Here is a 20,119-nt window from a genome sequence, read left to right as displayed (position 1 = left end):
GAAGGGTCATACGGACTCGAAACGTTAACTCTGTCTTTCTCCACAGATGCTGCTAGACCTGGTGAGTTTTTCCACCATTTTCTGTTTTTGTTTCAAGTGTTGCATAGTTAGGTGCAGGCATTGAGTACTTGAAATTGAAAATGTTATATTCTCCAGTGTTAACACCTTTACCCCAATAAGTACCAAATTCACATCAGCGGGAAATGGATGAGTGGGTATATTTCACATCTTGGTTCTTGTCAGAAACATGTACATCTATATGATCTATACTGATCGTCACTGTGATTTTCTCTTATTCAAATGCACTCTGTCGGGTCACGGTGCAGTGCAGCAGCCACTGTGCATTGTGACAGAGGTTACTTGTGGTTATGAAGCAGTTAATTTGAACGCGTGCTGCTTACTTTCATGCTCAATGGGAAATGGGAATGGGCTATCCTTCTATCCAAAAGAAAAATGAAGCAAACCTTAGCACAGAATTCCCCATTGCAGGATTTTTAACGGATGTTCGAGCTGCCACAGCATGTCATCCTATAGAAAAGCTAGGATATGATCATAGTAACATGTCAAAGCACAATGGTTGTTCCAGTCAAATAAAGATGGAGATGGAATATGAATTTAGTGGAATTTATGTAAAGCGGCTTGTTAGTGAGTGTTTTAGGCAGGGATTGTTTGGATGAACATTCTGTCATGGGGGAGTTAGTCAGAGTTTCAAAGTCGGATGTGGGTTCATTGCAGGAGCTGGCTTAGATTTAGAAACCAAACCACAATCTGAGATGATTGAAAATAATGACAATCATCTTTATATCATTTCTGGGCCATAAGGTAGAAATTTGTTATTACATTTGGATTCCACACATATCAGGTAAATCTTTTTTATTCTTTCATGGGATGTGGGCATCGCTGGCAAGGTCAGCATTGTTGCCCATCGTTAATTGGCCTTGAACTGAGTGGCTTGCTAGGCTATTTCAGAGGGCAGTTAAGAGTCAACCACATCACCCTGGATCTGGAGTCACATGTAGGCCAGACCAGGTAAGAACGGCAGATTTCCCTCACTGAAGGACATTAGTGAACCAGATAGGTTTTTACAACAATCGATGGTAGTTTCATGATCACCATTACTAAGGCTAGCTTTCGATTCTAGATTTTATTAATTGAATTTAAATTCCACCAGCTGCAGTTGTGGGATTTGAACCTGTGTGCCAGGGCATTAGCGTGGGCCTCTGGATTACTAGTCCAGTGACATTACCACTGTGCCACTATCTCCCCAGTCAGCCTCTGAAAGGGTTAACATTTCAAAATCAAAATACTGCAGATGCTAGAAATCTGAAATAAAAACAGAAAATACTGCAAATGCTCAGCAGATCAGGCAGCATTTGTGGTGACAGAAACAGAGTTAATGTTTCAGGTTGGCAATCTTTCATCGGACCTGATCCGCACTCATCAGCTCTGATGAAGGTCATCGACCTGAAACATTCCGCTACCCACAGATGTTAGATGTTGCCTGGTCTGTAGCACTTTCTGTTTTTATTTAACATGGCATATGTTGACCAGCTTTAGAACTGGACTCCAGTTTATTTCTATAATTTTCTGGTTTTATTTCAGATTTCTAGCACTTGACACTTCTTTTTTAAAATCATCAAAAAGGATATTTTGGAGACGTGATAGCTTCCAAATTAAATAGTTTGAATAAACTCTGGAGTGGCTGCTAATTTTTAGTAATGACCGACTGCTTTCAACCTGATTCTTGGGGAAAGGGTTAATGTCGGGCAGGCCCACTTTGTTTTAGCTATTGTTGTTTTTCCTTTTTGGACTAGTCACTTTAGCCTCCAGGTTAGCCGGGATTTCTGAAAAGTAGTGAAAAAAATGGACTATATTTTTCACTGTTACTAACTTTTTCTTTGCTGAATCTCTTTCAGACGAGGTGAAGTATCCTGAAGAAACAGGTAAGTGTCTTTTTTTTACAATGTCTCTACAGAAATAAAAGGTGAAATTTTACAGCCCACCTAGGCGGAATTTTCTGGTCCTGTCGAAGCCAATGGTCTTTGGAATGGCTCTCTGCATTTTACAGCCCCTCCTCCGCCACAACGTGACCACAAAATTCCACCCAAAGTTTAGTTTCCATTTTGGAAGATGTTATGCATATTAGACCCACAGATTACCCTCGTAGTGGTGCTATTATTCTCACCAACAAGGTGAGCCAATAATCTTAGCTCCACCCTCATTAAAATTTGAATTCTTGCTAGTGTGATCACGACAGCCACTTAGAGCATTACGGAGATGGCATTGGAGGGCTCTGAATCAACAAAGTCTTCAATCACTCCGTAAGTTGCTTAATGGTAGCACTTGTTCTGGAATTTCATTGAAATCATAACTTCTATTAAGTAATAAAATAAGTGCTAAATTCCACTCACTGGTATTCTTTTCTTAACAATATTTAATGAGTTGATGCTCAAAGCATGGAGTGCAATCAATAATGAAATATGGCCAAGAATTGCACATAGTTTAGGAGACAATCTTTTGCATACAGGATTCTTTTTCAATTTATATATGTACACTATTCCAGTATAAACTCATCAATCACACAAACCTGACCTGAACATTTTGTCCATGCATGCTGTGACCCATTGCCATCTTATCAGATCAGAGCCATTTCTCCTGAATAGATCCCTGTTGAATAATTTGTTGCTCCATTCAGAGGCAGGCACTCATACCTTAGATGTATATCAGGCATCAGTTGAGGTGCTCCCAACCCTTCTGCCCGCTGTAGAATATTCTAATTATTTTTTTCAGCAAATTGTAGTATGAATTTGTCACTGGAAGATTGGGAAACGCAACAGTCCAACTTAATGGCATTCTTGCCAATATTGATGCAGCAGCAAATTCTGGGCCGAGTTTTGTCAATAGACCGTGAAGCATTGCAGCTGCATCTTGTCACATCCTCAGCTGAACTTCTCAAACAAGCATTTTCTGGATAGGTACAAGAGGACCTGTTCATTTCCTTTCCTCCTCTTTGTAGTATAAGAGTGTTTGGAATAGCAAGGGTTAATGGGGACTGGAGAACAGTAACGCCCACAGTGTGTTGTAAAGGGTCACTTGACAAGGGATCTGGGTCAGTCCAAGAGTATGCAGAGACCTGTGCAGAGGTAAGCATGGAGTTGGCTTATAGTCAGGTCTGTACTTTGTACATATATATATATAGTTATGTGTTATCAATAAGTACTACCGTTCAACTTTACAAGCCTCTGCACCTCCTCGTGAGACCAACTGAACAAACCCTTACAACACTTTTCACATGTTGGAACTTCTCATGTACAGTGCAGTACAATGATGAGACACATTTTGACTGAGTCTGCTGAGTTCCCAATCTGAAACACATCACTGAGGAGAATCTTTTTGATACTTCCCAGGAGAGTAGGAGGAAGTGAAGGAATAGCCAGTAGTATTTTGCTTCTCGATATTTATCTCCAATTCAGCATCTCAGGCTATTCTCCACAAGTGAGTCCTCATTTATGTGATCTTGAATATGTCTTTATCTGTTAAGTACCTAGTAACAGGTCCGGGGACAAAACAGAAAATTCTGTCTCGGGGAGGATAAACTGCGGTATAGGAAGATTTAAATTAATAGGAAGGCTGCTAAAACGTCCAGGGAGTAGAAGTTGAACCTTGCTGTGGCCGGTTTTACTGGTGTGAAATGGGTGTAATGAGGGCCAATCTCTGGCGACTCCTGAAGTGGTTCAGGCGATGGGTCAAAATTTACGAGGAATAAGCTTCTCACCTGTGTTAAACAGGAGCCATGGATGCCTGAAAAATGGTCTGTCCCATTTTGGGCATCTTTGGTTGGCAATTAACATGGGCCCGAGTCCTCTTGCATGTGTAAATTCTTCCCAAGCATACATTTAGCACATGTCATTTCTCAAGTTAAGATGAGGTTAGTTATCATGACGTTGGCTGGCATGAATCTTGCTCTCTCCAACCTACAGTTGGCCTTGTGCTCAATGGAAAAAAATCCAAGCTAGTAGTTTCTAAAGGACTAAGGAAGTTAGCTAGCTTTCAATGTAAAGAATAAAATGGATGTTGAAGGAGAAATTGAAGAATCATAAGAGCTAGCTGTTAAATATTTACTGTAGTAATAAGTTATACCTAGACCTGACTATGATTGTGTAAAATTGATACAGTGTCACTATCGAAAATAGGGCCTTGAACAAGATAGTGCTGTGTTTAAATATTCAGAAGTATTATCTTTCTTTTTCTACTATCAGGTAATCCAGTTGAAGTTGGACCGCTAGATTTAGGATTTAACCAAAGACATTATGGTGAGTAAAATTTCTTCCTTACTTTGTTTTGTCTGTGTGGATGTGCTGCAAACACAATAAATCGAGTTAATGTAAGGTCTTACTTTTTCTTCCTTTGGCTATATCATGAAAGCAACATCACCGAATCTCATTAATCAGGTGCATTATAAATTAGCATTCATCTATTCATGTGCGCTCTGCCGAAAGGTAGCTCCTTGGCTCATTTTCTGCTGATGCTTCACCCGGAGCTGTTTTCTTGACAATTTTTAGTCAGTGGTGGTTTGCCATTGCCATGCACTCTCAGGGGCAGGGTGAGGAGGCGGGTCCCAAGTCTACCTCAGCTGGAACAGCTGAATCGAATTGCACTACTGGTGTTATTGTGAGCCACAAGCTAACTATCTGGGAAGCTTTAGTAAAGTTTTTAATTTTAGTGCATTATGTTCATTTTTACTTCAAAGTTGTTTTTTTCTTAGAAATTATGGGAAAAATGTTTATTTTTTGATGAATTCATATTGAACAAACCAACTAAATTATCATTTTTCAAAAAGCTACCTCCAAAGGCTTTTTTAAGGATACTCTCGCCTTTCAATGACAGAAGTACCCTCTCTCTAACCTGTTCCCTGAAGTTTTAAAAGCCCCGCTACTCAGAAAACATGTTACCTCCTCCTTGTCGACACTTCTAGTAGATTGTTAGAGGTGGGCAGCAGCCAGGTCCGGCAGTATATATGCCAACTTCGGAAAATAGTAAAAATTGACCAGTTGTTTTAAAATACCCCTACTACATGTAGTTATAGTGAAAATGCAGTGGGCTATAGGCTTGTTGCAGCTGAAGCTGCAGGTGTACCAATATCCTAGTTTGATTTGTGGCAAGCATTTCAATGATTCCCCTTATTGCAGATTTATATTAGTACTTGTTATTTTTAAACGTGGAAGTTATTGTTCATCTGGCTGCCATGGTGACACAGAGACGCCATCTTCCCTCCATCCCAAGTTAAGAAGGCAGTATTCTTCCCCCTCACCTCCAGCTCAAACTGATTTATGTTACTTCCCCTATGCTGATATTCTTCTTTCCCTTTCAGTCCATTCACACTCCTCACCTCCTTCTCTCTGGCACTTTCCTCTACCTTTAGTTCATGCTAGAACACTTTTCCATCCCTTCTTCAAATTCAGGTGAACCCCTCTTCCATTTCCCGCCATTCTTGCTGATGTTCATCTTTTCTCAAATCATACTGTCACTGTTCTGTTCAGGAACATAGGCCTGGATTTTCACTGACTTGAGATGACTCTGGTGCCCTTTAAAAATGCTGGGCGGGTCCCGATTCCTGGATTCCCCACCACCTTCCCAGGCTGTCTGATTTTCGGGAGCGCTTTTAAAGGGTGCAGGCTGGCTCCTGTCAAAAGCCAGCATTTGCACTACCAACCAGGCTGACTTTATTGAGGAGATAGGCATGCCCTACTGCTCTGCAATTTTCATGAAGTTGGGTCAGGTTTTTAGAGTCGTGGTTCACAGCCCCTCAGAGCAGTTACGAATCCTAGTCTGCATGAGGGGCCTTTTAAAAGTTAAGTTCAAAAGGTGGTCCTCATGCCTTTTATGCCAAGCTCTGCCCTTCCACCCACCCCCTATGGCCCCTCATGACCCCTATTCCCAGCTATTCCATGCCCATTAACCCACTATTTACTGTCTGGAACCAATGAACCCTATAGTGTATAGTTGAATGTGCAAAATTAAAGCTTTAAAAAAGTAATTAATTTATACCTATCTCTTATATTGAAAACAAATGTCACTCCAAGCTAAGAAAAATGTCAATCATCCAGAACCTTTAAAGTATCAATAGCAAAAACCAAAAACCCTTGAAACCACTTACCTTGTGTAAACAAACATTGTCAAATTGACAGCAGAGATTAGAATATACTTACTAATAAATTCCATTGTAACCACTGAGCATTAACAGACTAAATGAAGTTTCAGGGAAAAAAGTACTGGGCAGAATTTAATAGGGCCTCTGGGAGCAGGAAATGAGATGAGCAGGGGGACTTAATCAGGTAGGAGCCAAAACTTCGGTTTCCCAATGGCGGGTTGAGTTCTTGAAATAAAGTCGGCGTGTCAGCGGCGGAACAGGCATCAGGCTGTTCAGTGGTGGGAATCTATTTTTCATGTATTTGCATACCATGAATACTCATTAAAAAGGGGAGGGAGTGAAGGGTAGGTGGTGGGGGCGGTGGGGGCTGGGGTCCCAGAAGATGCTCGCTGCAGAGGAGAAGGCAGAGGAATGAGGCTTAATTGACAAAAGCTACAAAGGGGGGTGCAGGCTGTGGTTCCAGGCACAATGTTTTAGTGGCCCTGCAGGTGAAATATCTTGCTCCCAGCTTCCTCCTACTTCCACCCAGACTGGTTACTTGGAGAGGCAGGTCTTTTACAATCTGCTCTGATCTACAATTGAGTCTGGTGACAGCGGGGGTGGACATTTCCTGCCTGCCCCACCAGGCAATTGGACGTGATACCCATGGCCGCCGCACGCACTTAGGATTTGCATTAGAATTGCATGTGTGTTGCTCCCAACATATGGGGCTGGATTTTACAAGGGCTGCTAAACATAACCCCCCCCCAACCCTAGAAGGAAAATCGGCCGACAGCCAACATGTTGGAAAGAAGCCCACCCCGCAGCCACAACACACTTAGGGCAGGCTAAGCAAAGTAAGGGTGGGACTTCCGCTCCTTAGTGCTGCTGGCCAATCAGATTGGCTGGCAGCTTTAACAGTCTTGGCACTGCCAGAGCTCAAGACTGGGCACTGCCAGGACTGCAAGAAGGAGCACATAAAAGGTGTATGGCTTCCGGAACCAGGTAAGCTCTGTGCTTTTATGGGTGGGAGGGATCCGAGAGCTCTGGAAGTGTTGGGGGGAGAGTGCTGAGGAGGCTGGTCTTTGGAGGGCAGGCAGCAAGGAAGGAAAGGGGCAGTGATATCTTAGGGGGTGCCTCCAATGCACACAGAGCACCCACTGAATGAGGTGCGTCCCTTCTTTCCTACCTTTTTTTCTTTCCCGCCTTTTATCATCTAAGCCACAAAGAACATCCTTCCCATTCCTGCCGACATACCCATGTGAACCGTATTATGGCCTGGGTGGCATATTATCCTGGTCAAACGGTTTGCTAACAAGCCTACTCGACTGTTAATTTTTTATTCAAATATGGCAGTGGGCTGTCCCCATTTTGGCACTCGCCCAGCTGGTGTATTATGGGGGTGAGCTCAGGGGGCGGGCGGGAAGGTGGTGTGCCAGCCAGCCAGCCAACATATTTTGCGTGCCCAACCCCTGCAACCCTGGCCAAAAACATGTAAAATCCAGCCCATGAGCTGAAGTGGTGCCCACCCCCGGTCCCCCATTGGGAACTACGCTCTTTTCATGAAATTCCACCCAATGTGTTTCAGTACTGTAAATTTCACCTGGATGATTTAAAAAGATACACTTACCCCTGTGCTGTATATTCTAAGTAATACTGTGTAACCAGAGAACACAAATTTAAGATAATTGGCAAACAGTTGGACAACGAGTTGTTATGGTTTGGAATGCACTGTCTGAAAGGATGGTGGCAGAAGATCCAATAGTAATTTTCAAAAAGGTAATTGGATATATACTTGAAGGGGAAAGAATAGAGGGATTGTCTTTCAAAAAGCCAGTACAGGTAAGATGGACCGAATGGCCTCCTTCTGTGCTGTAGCATTCTATGTATTTTTGATGATTTTTGTGTCATTGAAATGATATTCTAAAATTGTTATCTTTGTAGCAACAGACAAGGTGGCTCTACTGATTGGCAACATGTCCTACCTCAGCCATCCCAAGCTAAAGGCACCAATGGTGGATGTATATGAACTGACCAATTTATTGCGACAGCTCGATTTTAAAGTGGTATCTCTGTTGGACCTCACCGAGTCAGAGATGCGTAATGCGGTGTATGAGTTCTTGCTCTTGCTGGACAAGGGAGTGTATGGTATGTCTGTTTTCAATACATTGCAGTGTGCACTGGCAGTTGAATTATGTCTCTTCAAAATGGCAGTTTCTGGAGGGAGGGAACCGGTTTATATTGCAGTCATGATCAAATTATTTGATGTACTATTGGCTTTTTAATTGATCAGATTCATGACATGAGTCACTCATGTGAAGAGCCTCTGTGTAGTCCGAGTTTGAACAAGGAATAGAAGGATTGTAGTTCAATCAAATCAATATCCTTGGGTATGCAGTGGCTGAGATATTAAATGCAAAGGTGTGTTATTGTGCTACACAGACCAGAAAGATCCCAAATTCAATTTTTGACTTGTACTAGGTTAGTTGATCTCAATTCAAGTCATTGCCCTCCGGCTATTTGGATTTTCATTCACCAGTTGTGCGACACAGGGGCAGGATTTTTCAGATGAGTGGTTTCCCACCCAATCACCCAAAGAGTCGATGGGAAATTGCATCTCCACTGATATCGCTGCCCCACAACCATTTAACATTCGGCGGGGTGTTAATTAGCTAAAAGTGAGACTTCCACCCCCATTGGGGGAGGACGTTCCATCTTGGAGAGCTGCCAGCCAGTCCAATTGGCCAGCAGTCCTGTAGTCCTAGCAGCACCACGTTCGAATAGTGCCCACTGCTGGACTTACAGGCAGTCCCTGAAGAGGAGGTGCTAATGGAGGTACAAATTCAGATAAGGCCCCAGCAGGGAAAGTGAGAGGGAATGGGAGGCCAGGTTTGAGAGGCTAGTGGCAGGGAGTGTTATAGGCCAAAGGGTATAACCACGTGGGGAGGGTGCCTCCGATGGGCACAGGGGATCTCCAGAGAGGTTCTCACCCCCTAATCCCTTGCCTAATAACAACTCACCTAGTAAAAGCTGCTCAGCTACCCACCTGGTGTGGGCCTCCGAAGCCAGAGGTAAAATAGCCACAGGGTCCCACCCGCCAAGAGCTGCAGACCAATCAGAGGCCAGCAGTTCCTGTGATCGATTGTGGCACGGAGGAAGCTGCTGTCAGAACAGCAACCCCTGGAGTCCCAGGAGAAAATTAGGTAATGATGGTGGGAGTTTCTCAGGGTGGTGGCTGAAGGGTGAGGGGTGTCGGAAGCAAAGGGGGGTGTATGGTTCTCAGTAGGTATGCCACTCCCCAATACCCATGCCCTCGATCAGGCGCTGAGTGTCTTTGATCAAGGGATTCCTCCATCCCAGGTGACAGGTGGCCTGCACTCTTTTACCAGTGACACAGGACACGTCAATAGGCCCACTTGGAGCTGGGTCAATTCCAGCAGCGGCAGGAGGAGGCCCTTAAATGGTCATTAATTGGCCACTTAATTGCTGGCAGGGCGGAAGGTCGAACATAAGCCTTAGCACCCAGAACTTAATTCCAGCGGAGGTGGAAAGGCAGCGGTGTTTAGGTATGCCACCACCCCACCTCATCAACTGCCCTTCCCACCTCCAAGCTCGCCTCCTCCAGCAGCAGAAGCTTCTGCTCATCAGCTTGCATTTTCCTCTGTGTGTCTTGCATTAAAAAGAATATGGAGCTTGTTGCAGAGTAATGTGTTAATGGTTATGTTAATTAGGCAATGATGCTAATGATGATGAAAGCATGACACCAGGGTCAGATGACAGAGACTCCAAGAGAACAAGACCCAGAACAGTGGGTCCAGAGAACAATGTATACTTACCATGAGATCTTGAATGTAAATAGCTGTAAATAAATAGTCTGTATTAAGTTCTTTTTAAAACTATGCCTAAGTCAATGTTAGCATAAGAGAATCCTCATCCAGCTAGAGAACAACACAAGGGCAGCAATCGAAGTCACTTGTGATTTCAGGACTGAGGCTGACTGGGTAATTATAGCCTCCCAGATAGAGATGAGCATTGTGTGTGCATTGAATGGGGAAACATTGAGTATGTGGTGTATAAGGAGACATTTGCTTTTGTTTGTTATCACAGAGAGGAGCTACTGAGCGTTTAGTGCATTCTACGGATAGTTGTTTGTTGACTGGTGTTTGTGCCACAGGTGAAGGTGTTCAGTGTTATGCATGTTACAAGATCTGTGCTGCATTAGTTGATCTCAGCTAGGCTGATGGTCAGGGAAACAATCTGCCCCTAACAATTATGTAATGACTTCCGCTGCTGGAAAGTGGATGCATGCCAAGTGCAGACAGGATTGCATCCAGATGTGATCATTTCCACTGCCCACACCCAGGCCTCAATATTAACCCTCTCCAAGATGAGCAGGAGTGGGTCGTTTGGGGGTTTAAAAAGTGAAATGCATGGAATGGGATCCCAATCCACTGTCAATTAATATTTTTCAAATAGGTCTCATAAAGAGCAATTGGGTAACTCTGGGCCTGATCTCCAGTTCCCCACCCACCCCCACCAGCCCGAACTCCAGTCCCCTCCCCCGTATCTCCAAGCCTCAATCTCCAGCCTCTACATAGCCCTCCTGAAGGTAGGTCTCCCCCTGCTGATTCCACTACTTCGAGCCATAGAGTCATTATGGCACAGAAAGAGACCTTTTGGCCCATTGAGTCCATGCTAGTTCTCTGTAGACCAATCCAATCAGTTCCATTCCCCCACTTTCACTGTTAATGAGCTTCTACCAACTTTAATGCCTTAATAGGTTATTCGCCATTTTCAACTTTATCTGCACAATTCTGCCCCATCCTCATAAATAATGGGGCCTCACTGATGAATAACATTCGTGCTAAATGATGCTTAGTTAATATTATTACTATATTTCTGTGAAGAGTCATATGGACTCGAAACGTTAACTGTGTTCCTCTCCGCAGATGCTGTCAGACCTGCTGAGTTTTTCCAGGTATTTTTGTTTCGGATTTCCAGCATCCGCAGTTTTTTGCTTTTATATTATTACTATTATTATTATTATTATTATCCACTATTCTGTGATACCATACACCAGAATGGAGAGGGGAAAAAATGAATGAAAATGGGAGAAAAAAATAAACTTCACTGATTGAAGCAACACACCACTCACTGCATTTTACAGAATCTATTTTTAAAAAATCAAGTTAGTTGTATAATTTGAAAACATTAGTTAACTTAAAATCAGCATCAAATGTGTTGCACAGTGGGATCATTTTTCAGTGGTTCTGTATAAACAGGCTGTCCAAAATGACCTTCGGAATTACTTCCCACTTCCTAATGGTATATTTTTACAGTGTCATGAAAAACAATGCATAGTAACTGTTTCTCTGCTCATTTTCATTTTGCCTTGTGCAAATAGCCTGGGAGTATTTTCCTTGAAACGACACCAGATAAATTAAATCAGTCTTGGTTTCAGAGCGTATTTAAAAAATGATGAACTCAGGACAAGCTGAACTTAACAATACTGGTAAGGATCTTGCAACAGAAGTTCTTCTTGTGTGTCAGTGTGATCTCTTTTAAGTGGGGGTATGCACAAACGCCCTACTAATTAGTGATTGCAAGCAAGATAGCTGAACGCATGAGCCTGAGAGTTTGAGGCTGCAAGTACCCGCCAACGCATCCTGTGGCTGTTGCTAAAAAGTCTTCTCTGTTGCAGATAAAAATCTGTCTACATTTTACAACATTGTCTCTTTCTAACATGCATCTAAACCTGCAGAGAGCATCACACAAAGCTCTGTATTTAGTATGTTTTAACTGGCAAAATTATTCGCTCTTTAACCCTTCAGTGACCAATGTGCTTGATCGCTTTCCGTGCTAGATTTTCTCTCCCAAAATTGTCTAGCCTGACTTTACGAGTTGGATGTTACAACCCAGGTCAGAGGTAGAGGTAGAAATTGTTCTTGTGTTTGTTATTCAGGGATCAAATGGGTTTTCACTTCAGTGACCACATTCTCTCTATACCAGAGTACAATGGAGATAGCAGTTGCTGATAACATTGTGTATGCTGGAAATGGAAGAATACATTTCTGAGATGAATGGTCCAAATTCCTAACAATTTTTGTTCATGTTTGTGTATATGATGGACAAAACATTGTCATATCATTAGTGTAGCAGTACATGCTTTGAAACCAAACTCCATAACTCCCTAATGCATCTCTTTGGGCCACCTTCCATTTTATCCTTATTCAGGCAAGTAACTGTTCATGTACTTGTGATTCAATGCTTTGAGGAGAAGCTGTATCTCGGTGAGGGTACATTTTTCAATGAGGATACTGATCTATAAGATGTTTATCTGGGTATATAAACTGTGATCTGACACCTAAAAAAACACTGGTATCATGGCCAGGACCGCCTGGTGAATGACACTTCAATCTTAAGCTCAGTGCCTAATCAGCACATCTGGGTGAGCTAACATAACCTGGTTCATTATAGGTAGGGAAACAATGTTAATTTCCTGAAATTTAGGTGTAACACCTTATTTCCATTTCCAAGAAGTTATCTAGCACAGATCAAAAAATCTAGTTAAATGGTGACCCACTTAATTCAAATGGCTTATCACCAACTTACTTTAAATTCTGTTGAAGGGTCATGAGGACTCGAAACGTCAATTGTGCTCTTCTCCGCCGATGCTGCCAGACCTGCTGAGTTTTTCCAGGTATTTCTGTTTCTGTTTTTGTTTTGAATTTCCAGCATCCGCAGTTCTTTGCTTTTATACTGTAAATGGGAAATGGTAATAGGAACATCTAGGCTGGTATCGCACTAATCAACCAAAAGAAAGTTAGAGGACAAACCAGTGCCTCAACTTCTATCCGTCTAAAGCAACCCATGACTCACTAAAGAATTGCTGAACACCCTTATTTTAAAGGCATGTGTGAAAACCTCTTGATATTGACTCACAGACACCCTAGTGTGTAAGAGTAATGTATATCATTTACAAAAGGGCAAAATGTAAAGCAGTATTCCAACAAGCTAATAAATTACATAAACTAGCTCTGAGAAAAGTTTTTTGCCTTTTAAATCAGGGTAATTATAGGCACACTTCTGAGACTATGGCGCCTCCAGTCTTGACCTTGGTATTTCTGCTGAAGGAATTTTAAACTTTTCGCGTTGCCACATTCCAACCTGAACAGATGCAAAGATGAAGCACTGTGGTATAAATAGCAACGAATGACTCTGCATGCAGACTATAAAAGCATTTTGTTCCTGCATATTGATAGCCTGTCAAGAAGGTGAAAATTAGGCCTACAAACAGGACTCATTGACATCTGCAACAGCCTCGAATCACTTGTCAACAGTGAGCATGATTCACTTGCATATCAAGTGACAGACTTACATGTACGTATTTCCAAGTTTCAATTGACGTGTGAAGCAACTGGAGCCTCGAAATTTTCATTAGAATGCAGTTCCTCTTGGGCTAATGTGTTTTTTGTTACAGTACTTCCCTACACCCCTCTACCTAGTCCTTTAACAGACTCCCTAAAAACCTAAGATAAAAGCAAAAAAACTGCGGATGCTGGAAATCCAAAACAAAAACAAAAATACCTGGAAAAACTCAGCAGGTCTGGCAGCATCTGCGGAGAGGAACACAGTTAACGTTTCGAGTCCGAATGACCGTTCAACAGAACTAAGTAAAAATAGAAGAGAGGTGAAATATAAGCTGGTTTAAGGGGTGGTGGGACAAGTAGAGCTGGATAGAGGGCCAGTGATAGGTGGAGATAACCAAAAGATGCCACAGACAAAAGGACAAAGAGGTGTTGAAGGTGGTGATATTATCTGAGGAATGTGCTAATTAAGGGTAGAAAGCAGGACAAGCAAGGTACAGATAGCTCTAGTGGGGGTGTGGTGGGGTGGGGTGAAGTGAAGGAATCAAAAAAGGCTAAAAAGTAGAAATAAAACAATGGATGGAAATACATTTAAAAATAATGGAAGTAGGTGGGAAAAGAAAAATCTATATTAATTATTGGAAAAAAGGGGGGGGAATCAGAAAGGGGGTGGGGATGGAGGAGAGAGTTCATGATCTAAAATTGTTGAACTCAACATTCAGTCCGGAAGGCTGTAAAGTGCCTAGTCGGAAGATGAGGTGCTGTTCCTCCAGTTTGCGTTGAGCTTCACTGGAACAATGCAGCAAGCCAAGGACAGATATGTGGGCATGAGAGCAGGGTGGAGTGTTGAAATGGCAAGCGACAGGGAGGTCTGGGTAATGCTTGCAGACAGACCGAAGGTGCTCTGCAAAGCGGTCACCCAGTCTGCATTTGGTCTCTCCAGTGTAGAGGAAACCGAATTGGGAGCAACGAATGCAGTAGACTAAATTGAGGGAAGTGCAAGTGAAATGCTGCTTCACTTGAAAGGAGTGTTTGGGCCCTTGGACGGTGAGGAGAGGGGAAGTAAAGGGGCAGGTGTTGCACCTTCTGCGGTTGCATGGGAAGGTGCCGTGGGAGGGGGTTGAGGTGTAGGGGGTGATGGAGGAGTGGACCAGGGTGTCCCGGAGGGAACGATCCCTGCGGAATGCCACCAGAGGGGGTGAAGGGAAGATTTTTTTGGTGGTGGCATCATGCTGGAGTAGGCGGAAATGGCGGAGGATGATCCTTTGAATGCGGAAGCTGGTGGGGTGATAAGTGATGACAAGGGGGACCCTATCATGTTTTTGGGAGGGAGAAGAAGGTGTGAGGGTGGATGCCTCCTCTCACTTCCTCCAAATAAAAGGTGTGGCTATGGGTACCCGCATGGGCCCCAGCTATGCCTGTCTCTTTATGGGGTATGTGGAACATTCCTTGTTCCAGTCCTACTCAGGCCCCCTCCCACAACTCTTTCTCCGGTACATCGATGATTACTTTGGTGCTGCTTCATGCTCTCATCTGGACCTGGAAAAATTTATTAATTTTGCTTCCAATTTCCACCCCTCCATCATTTTCACATGGTCCATCTCTGACACTTCCCTTCCCTTCCTTGACCTCTCTGTCTCAATTTCTGGTGATAGACTGTCCACCAATATTCATTACAAGCCTACCGACTCCCACAGCTACCTCGACTACAGCTCCTCACACCCCGCTTCCTGTAAGGACTCCATCCCATCCTCTCAGTTCCGTCGCCTCTGTCGCATCTGTTCTGATGATGCCACTTTCAAAAACAGTTCCTCTGACATGTCCTCCTTCTTCCTTAACCGAGGTTTTCCACCCACAGTGGTTGACAGGGCCCTCAACCGTGTCCGGCCCATCTCCCGCGCATCCGGTGCTTTGAAGCACCTCATCTTCCGACTAGGCATCCCCACTAGGGCTATCTGTACCTTGCTTGTCCTGCTTTCTACCCTTAATTAGCACATTCCTCAGATAATATCACCACCTTTAACACCCCTTTGGCCTTTTGTCTGTGACATCTTTTGGTTATCTCCGCCTATCACTGGCCCTCTATCCAGCTCTACTTGTCCCACCAACCACCGCCCCCCCCGCCTTAAACCAGCTTATATTTCACCTCTCTTCTATTTTTACTTAGTTCTGTTGAAGGGTCATTCGGACTCGAAACGTTAACTGTGTTCCTCTCCGCAGATGCTGCCGGACCTGCTGAGTTTTTCCAGGTATTTTTGTTTTTGTTCCCTAAAAAGTTACCTCTTTGACCAAGATTTTAGTCATCTGACCAAATGGGCCAGAACTTCCATGGAGTGGCAAGTGCAGTCGGATTGCCACTCTGCATTTTTTACTTACCTTAATCTGGAGCTGCACATTTCTCGCCCTGACTTCCGACCAGGGCCTGGTGAAAAATGTACAGTGCAACTATTCCTGAGTCCTTCAAGTGCAGGGCAGCAGTGTTGGGGGAAAGGAGCCACGGGGTCAGGGGTTGGGGGTTAGTCGGGGGCTCGGGAGGATAGTTGGGGGTTGGAGGGGTTAGTGAGATGGGGAGAGTGGTCCGGGAGGTTGGGGGGTAGTCAAGGTTGTGGAGGGGGGGGGATCCAGTTGGGGGTGGTGATGGGGATGGGTGGGGGGGGTTGGGGTGGTGAGAGTTGGCACTATAGTTACCCAAGAGTTGGAAGTGGTTTTGATCCTTCTACCTTTTCCTACGCAACTATTCTGCTGAGAGAGTCATGACCATCTGAAGTCTCCTATTTAAATCGGAGTATTGGATAGTTCCAAGTGCAGGGTAATTGCCCATTGTAAGGTTAAACTTCCTGGGCAATTTCTGTGCAGTCCTTGCATAGGGACTTTCGGAGGTGGGGGGGTGGTCCCAGCATATCTCCCCACCTCAGAGATCAGAAGTTCTGTCCCCAAGTCCCCTTATGTGGCTTGGTGTCATACTTTGTTTTCTACTGCTCCTGTGAAGTCCCTTGGGATATTCCATTATATTAAAGGTGCTATATGAATACATGTAAAGTGTGGAGCTCTTACAATTTACATCTCACATGATTCTGTTCCTTTTTTAATAAAAACTATTTAAATGTAGGCTAAGGACAGCAATTTTGGCATGGAACGACCTCACAAACAGTGACAAAAAAAGTGCCAGATAACCTGTTTTAGTGCCATCTGTTGAGAACTACCTGTTGACCAGGTTACTGGGAGAACTCCCCTGCTCTTTGCCAAATAGTGCCATGGGAATCTTTCACATCTGCCTGAGGGGGAAATGGGGTCTCAGTTTCACGTTTTACCCAAAAGACCATGTATACAATAGTGCAGCATTCTCTCACTACACCAGTAAAGTGTCAGACTGAATGAAGTGCTCAATGTCTTTGGAATGGGACCTCAACCCACAACCTTTGCCGCTGACACTGAGCCAAGACTGACATTCTTTTATACAGATTCCATACCTCCTCAGAGATAGATATATACCTCAAACATCCTTTTTAGGCAAACTCCCATGGGTTTTGAGTTTCATAGCATCTGCTGGGAAACTGGCACATCCTCACCCAGTCTCCATTCCTCTCAGTCCATCATATACAATGAATCACCAGTGCTGCATCCATACTAACTTGGTATTTAACTCCTCCTGGGTGAAAGCATCTCTAGCAATGTGTGGGAATGAGAAAGCAATTGATGTGGGGGGTGGGGGTGCATTTAAGGGGTTTTTGGGGAGATGAGCATGAAGGAGGAGGTACCTGCAGGAATTTGGGTGGGTGTGAGTTCCAATTCATCTCCTTCATCATCACAGTTCAGAAGGAAGTAATTGTATCTTTATTTCTGTTGTTTCTCTTCCTCATCATCGTCATCCTCTTCCTGTGCCTTGCTATGGTGATTTGCAGGAAAAGAGAACACAAGGTAAGTATGTGTGAGCATTATGCCTCTTGGGATTAAGGCGATATAGATGAGCTGTAACCTTGTGGCGAAGTGATTCTTCACAAGGATGCCACAATGACAGTGTAGGTGTTTAGTCACTAATCAGCCACTGAAACTGTGTCCCTGACTTGACCAAGTGCAGTGCTACTTCCCATGACCTTAAGCTTGTAGGCCATGTGGTGCTTTAAGTAGGAATATACCTGATGGCCTGCTTCTTGTGGGCATTTCTCCTCTGACAAGATTGAGTAGAAAACTAGCAGCTGAGTATAGGAAGATAGGAACAAGGGTAGGCCATGTGGCCCCTTGAGCCTGTTCTGCCATTCAATTGGATCATGGCTGATCCATGACCCAACTCCATAATTTTATGTATGTCATGTGACATGAAGGAGCTGAAGTAAGAGATGTGGAAATGTAGGAAGGAGTTTTAGGGTGCACATATTAGTGATTGTTGTTAGGGGAAATGGATAGCCATGCTGCAAGGTCACCCCCATATTAGCCTATGTTGTGAAGGGTCAGTTTTACAGTTGTTACTTGTAACGGGTGGTGAGTGCCCAGGATACCCAAAGAAGAAAAGAGTATGTGACTAGTCTGTTACCTAGTCTCCCCTGGCCAGCTCAGTTAACTCTTTGTAATACTGGTCTGCAGTCCCGGGGGGTGAGAGGTTAGCACTCAGTATCAGACTCATCTCCTCCACAACTTTTTTTTAAAACAGATTTTCGACACTGAGACTTTTGTGTTCTGTTTCAATGAGGAGGGTTTGCAGCAGACTCTGGAAGTGTGGCATCTTTTTATTTTTCTCTGTATGATGTCTTGTCATTTTCTATGCTTGCTGTGTTAGACATTCCTACAAAATGGCACATGAAATATCCAGTCACACTATTTGACAGTCAACTTGTTGAACTAGGCACTGTTCCTTCACTGCTGCCAATCCAGGGAGCTGGAAAGTTACCTGGATGTTTTGTGCCAGGAAGTGGTCACAGTCCTTAGGATAGGGTCTTCTGATTTGGAAGGTGGTCAGGGACAGGAAGGTATGTCTTGCAGCTGTGGCAGGTAAGAGGACCCAGAGGGCAGGAGTGTCAGCCTTTGCAATTGTCCAGCAGGGTTGAGGTTCTTTCAGCTTATTTGGATGAGATTGGGGGTTACCGGGTGGATGAGCTGACTGATCTTGGCACTGTGGTACAGGGAGGCATTCAAATGGGGGCAGGCATAAAGGAATGTAGTGATAGTAGGGGACAATATAGTGAGGGGGATTGACACTGTTCTCTGCAGCAAAGAGCGAGAGTCTAGATGACTGTGTTGCCTGCCCAGTGCCAGGGTTCCGAACATTTGCTCAGGGCTAGATTGTTACCTGAGCCATGTGCAAATTGGCAAAGGGCAAATAAGATTAGAGAAATGAATGTATGGCTCAAAGCCTGGTGTGGGAGAAGTGTTCCGGTTTGTGGGGCACCAGTACCAGCATCGCGGAAAGTGAGGGCTGTACCGTTGGGACGGCCTACACCTGAACCATGCTGGGGCTGGTGTTCTAGCGAGCTGCATAACTAGGGAAGTAGAGAGAGTTTTAAATTAAATAGTTGGCAAGGGATCAAATGTGGGAAGATGTGGTAAACCAAAGAGTAGAGACAAGACAAGAGTGAAAGGTACTAAAGTGGGAAATGATAGACTGTGACAGGTATGGACAGAGAGTCCAAACCTAAGAGTAAATTAGCAGATAAGGCTAAGATGTTAGAAATACAATAAAACAATAAAACTAAAGGCTCTGTATCTGAATGCACACAGCATTCGAAACAGAACAGATGAACTGATAGTGCAAATAGAAATAAATATGATCTGATAGCCATTACAGAGACATGGCTACAGGATGACATAGATTGGGACCTGAATATTGAGGGGTACATGACATTTAGGAAGGACAGGAATTTAGGAAAAGGTGGAGGAGAGGCTCTGTTAATTAATGACAGTATTAGTGCATTAGAGAGGGATGGCCTATGTTCAGGAAAAATGGACGTAGAAGCGGTTTGGATTGAGACGAAAAATGATAAAGGCAAGAAGTCACTTATGGGAGTGGTATACAGGTCCCCTAATTGTAACTACATGGTAGGACAGAGGATAAAAGAAAAGATAATGGGAGCTTGACAGAAAGGTATAGCAATAATCATGGGGTATTTTCATCTACTTGTTGACTGGAAAAATCAGATGGGTAAAGGAAGCGTAGATGAGGAGTTCATAGTATGTTTTTGGGATAGTTTCTGAGAACAGCCTGTTCAGCCAACCAGAGATCAGGCTACACTACACCTGATATTGTGCAACAAGATAGGATTAGTTGATAGCCTCATAGTGAAGGCATCCTTAGGTAGCAATGATCATAATATGATTGAATTTTACATTCATTTTGGGGAGAGAAGATGGCAATTATGAGGGCATTATAGCAGATCTAGCTAAAGTGAACTGGAAAATGAGGTTAAGGGCTAGGTCAATAGAGATGCAGTGACAGACATTTAAAGGCATATTTCAGAATACACAGAATAGATGCGTTCCAATGAGAAAAATTCCAAGGGGCGGATCCACCATCTGTAGTTAACTAACTAGAAAAGTTAAATACAGTATCAAACTTAAAGAAAAAGCATATAATTGCGCCATGACAGGTGACAGGTCAGAAGATTGGACAGAATATAAAGAACAGCAAAGA

The 20,119-nt window shown here is 43.7% G+C and overlaps 1 protein-coding gene across 1 annotated transcript in view; it reads left to right on the top strand.

The window, feature by feature from the left end:
- malt1 (MALT paracaspase 1) overlaps nt 1–20,119 on the top strand; it is a 129,436-nt gene that overhangs the window by 73,698 nt on the left and 35,619 nt on the right. Inside the window, exons 8-10 of the mRNA XM_078551889.1 lie at nt 1,917–1,943; nt 4,260–4,313; nt 8,075–8,278. Of these exons, the coding sequence (XP_078408015.1) occupies nt 1,917–1,943; nt 4,260–4,313; nt 8,075–8,278 (285 nt within the window). The remainder of the gene's footprint in view (nt 1–1,916; nt 1,944–4,259; nt 4,314–8,074; nt 8,279–20,119) is intronic.

This window comes from Cetorhinus maximus, chromosome 1 (assembly GCF_964194155.1).
Source record: "Cetorhinus maximus chromosome 1, sCetMax3.hap1.1, whole genome shotgun sequence".
Lineage (NCBI taxonomy): Eukaryota > Metazoa > Chordata > Chondrichthyes > Lamniformes > Cetorhinidae > Cetorhinus > Cetorhinus maximus.
This window is presented reverse-complemented; position numbering and strand designations above follow the sequence as displayed.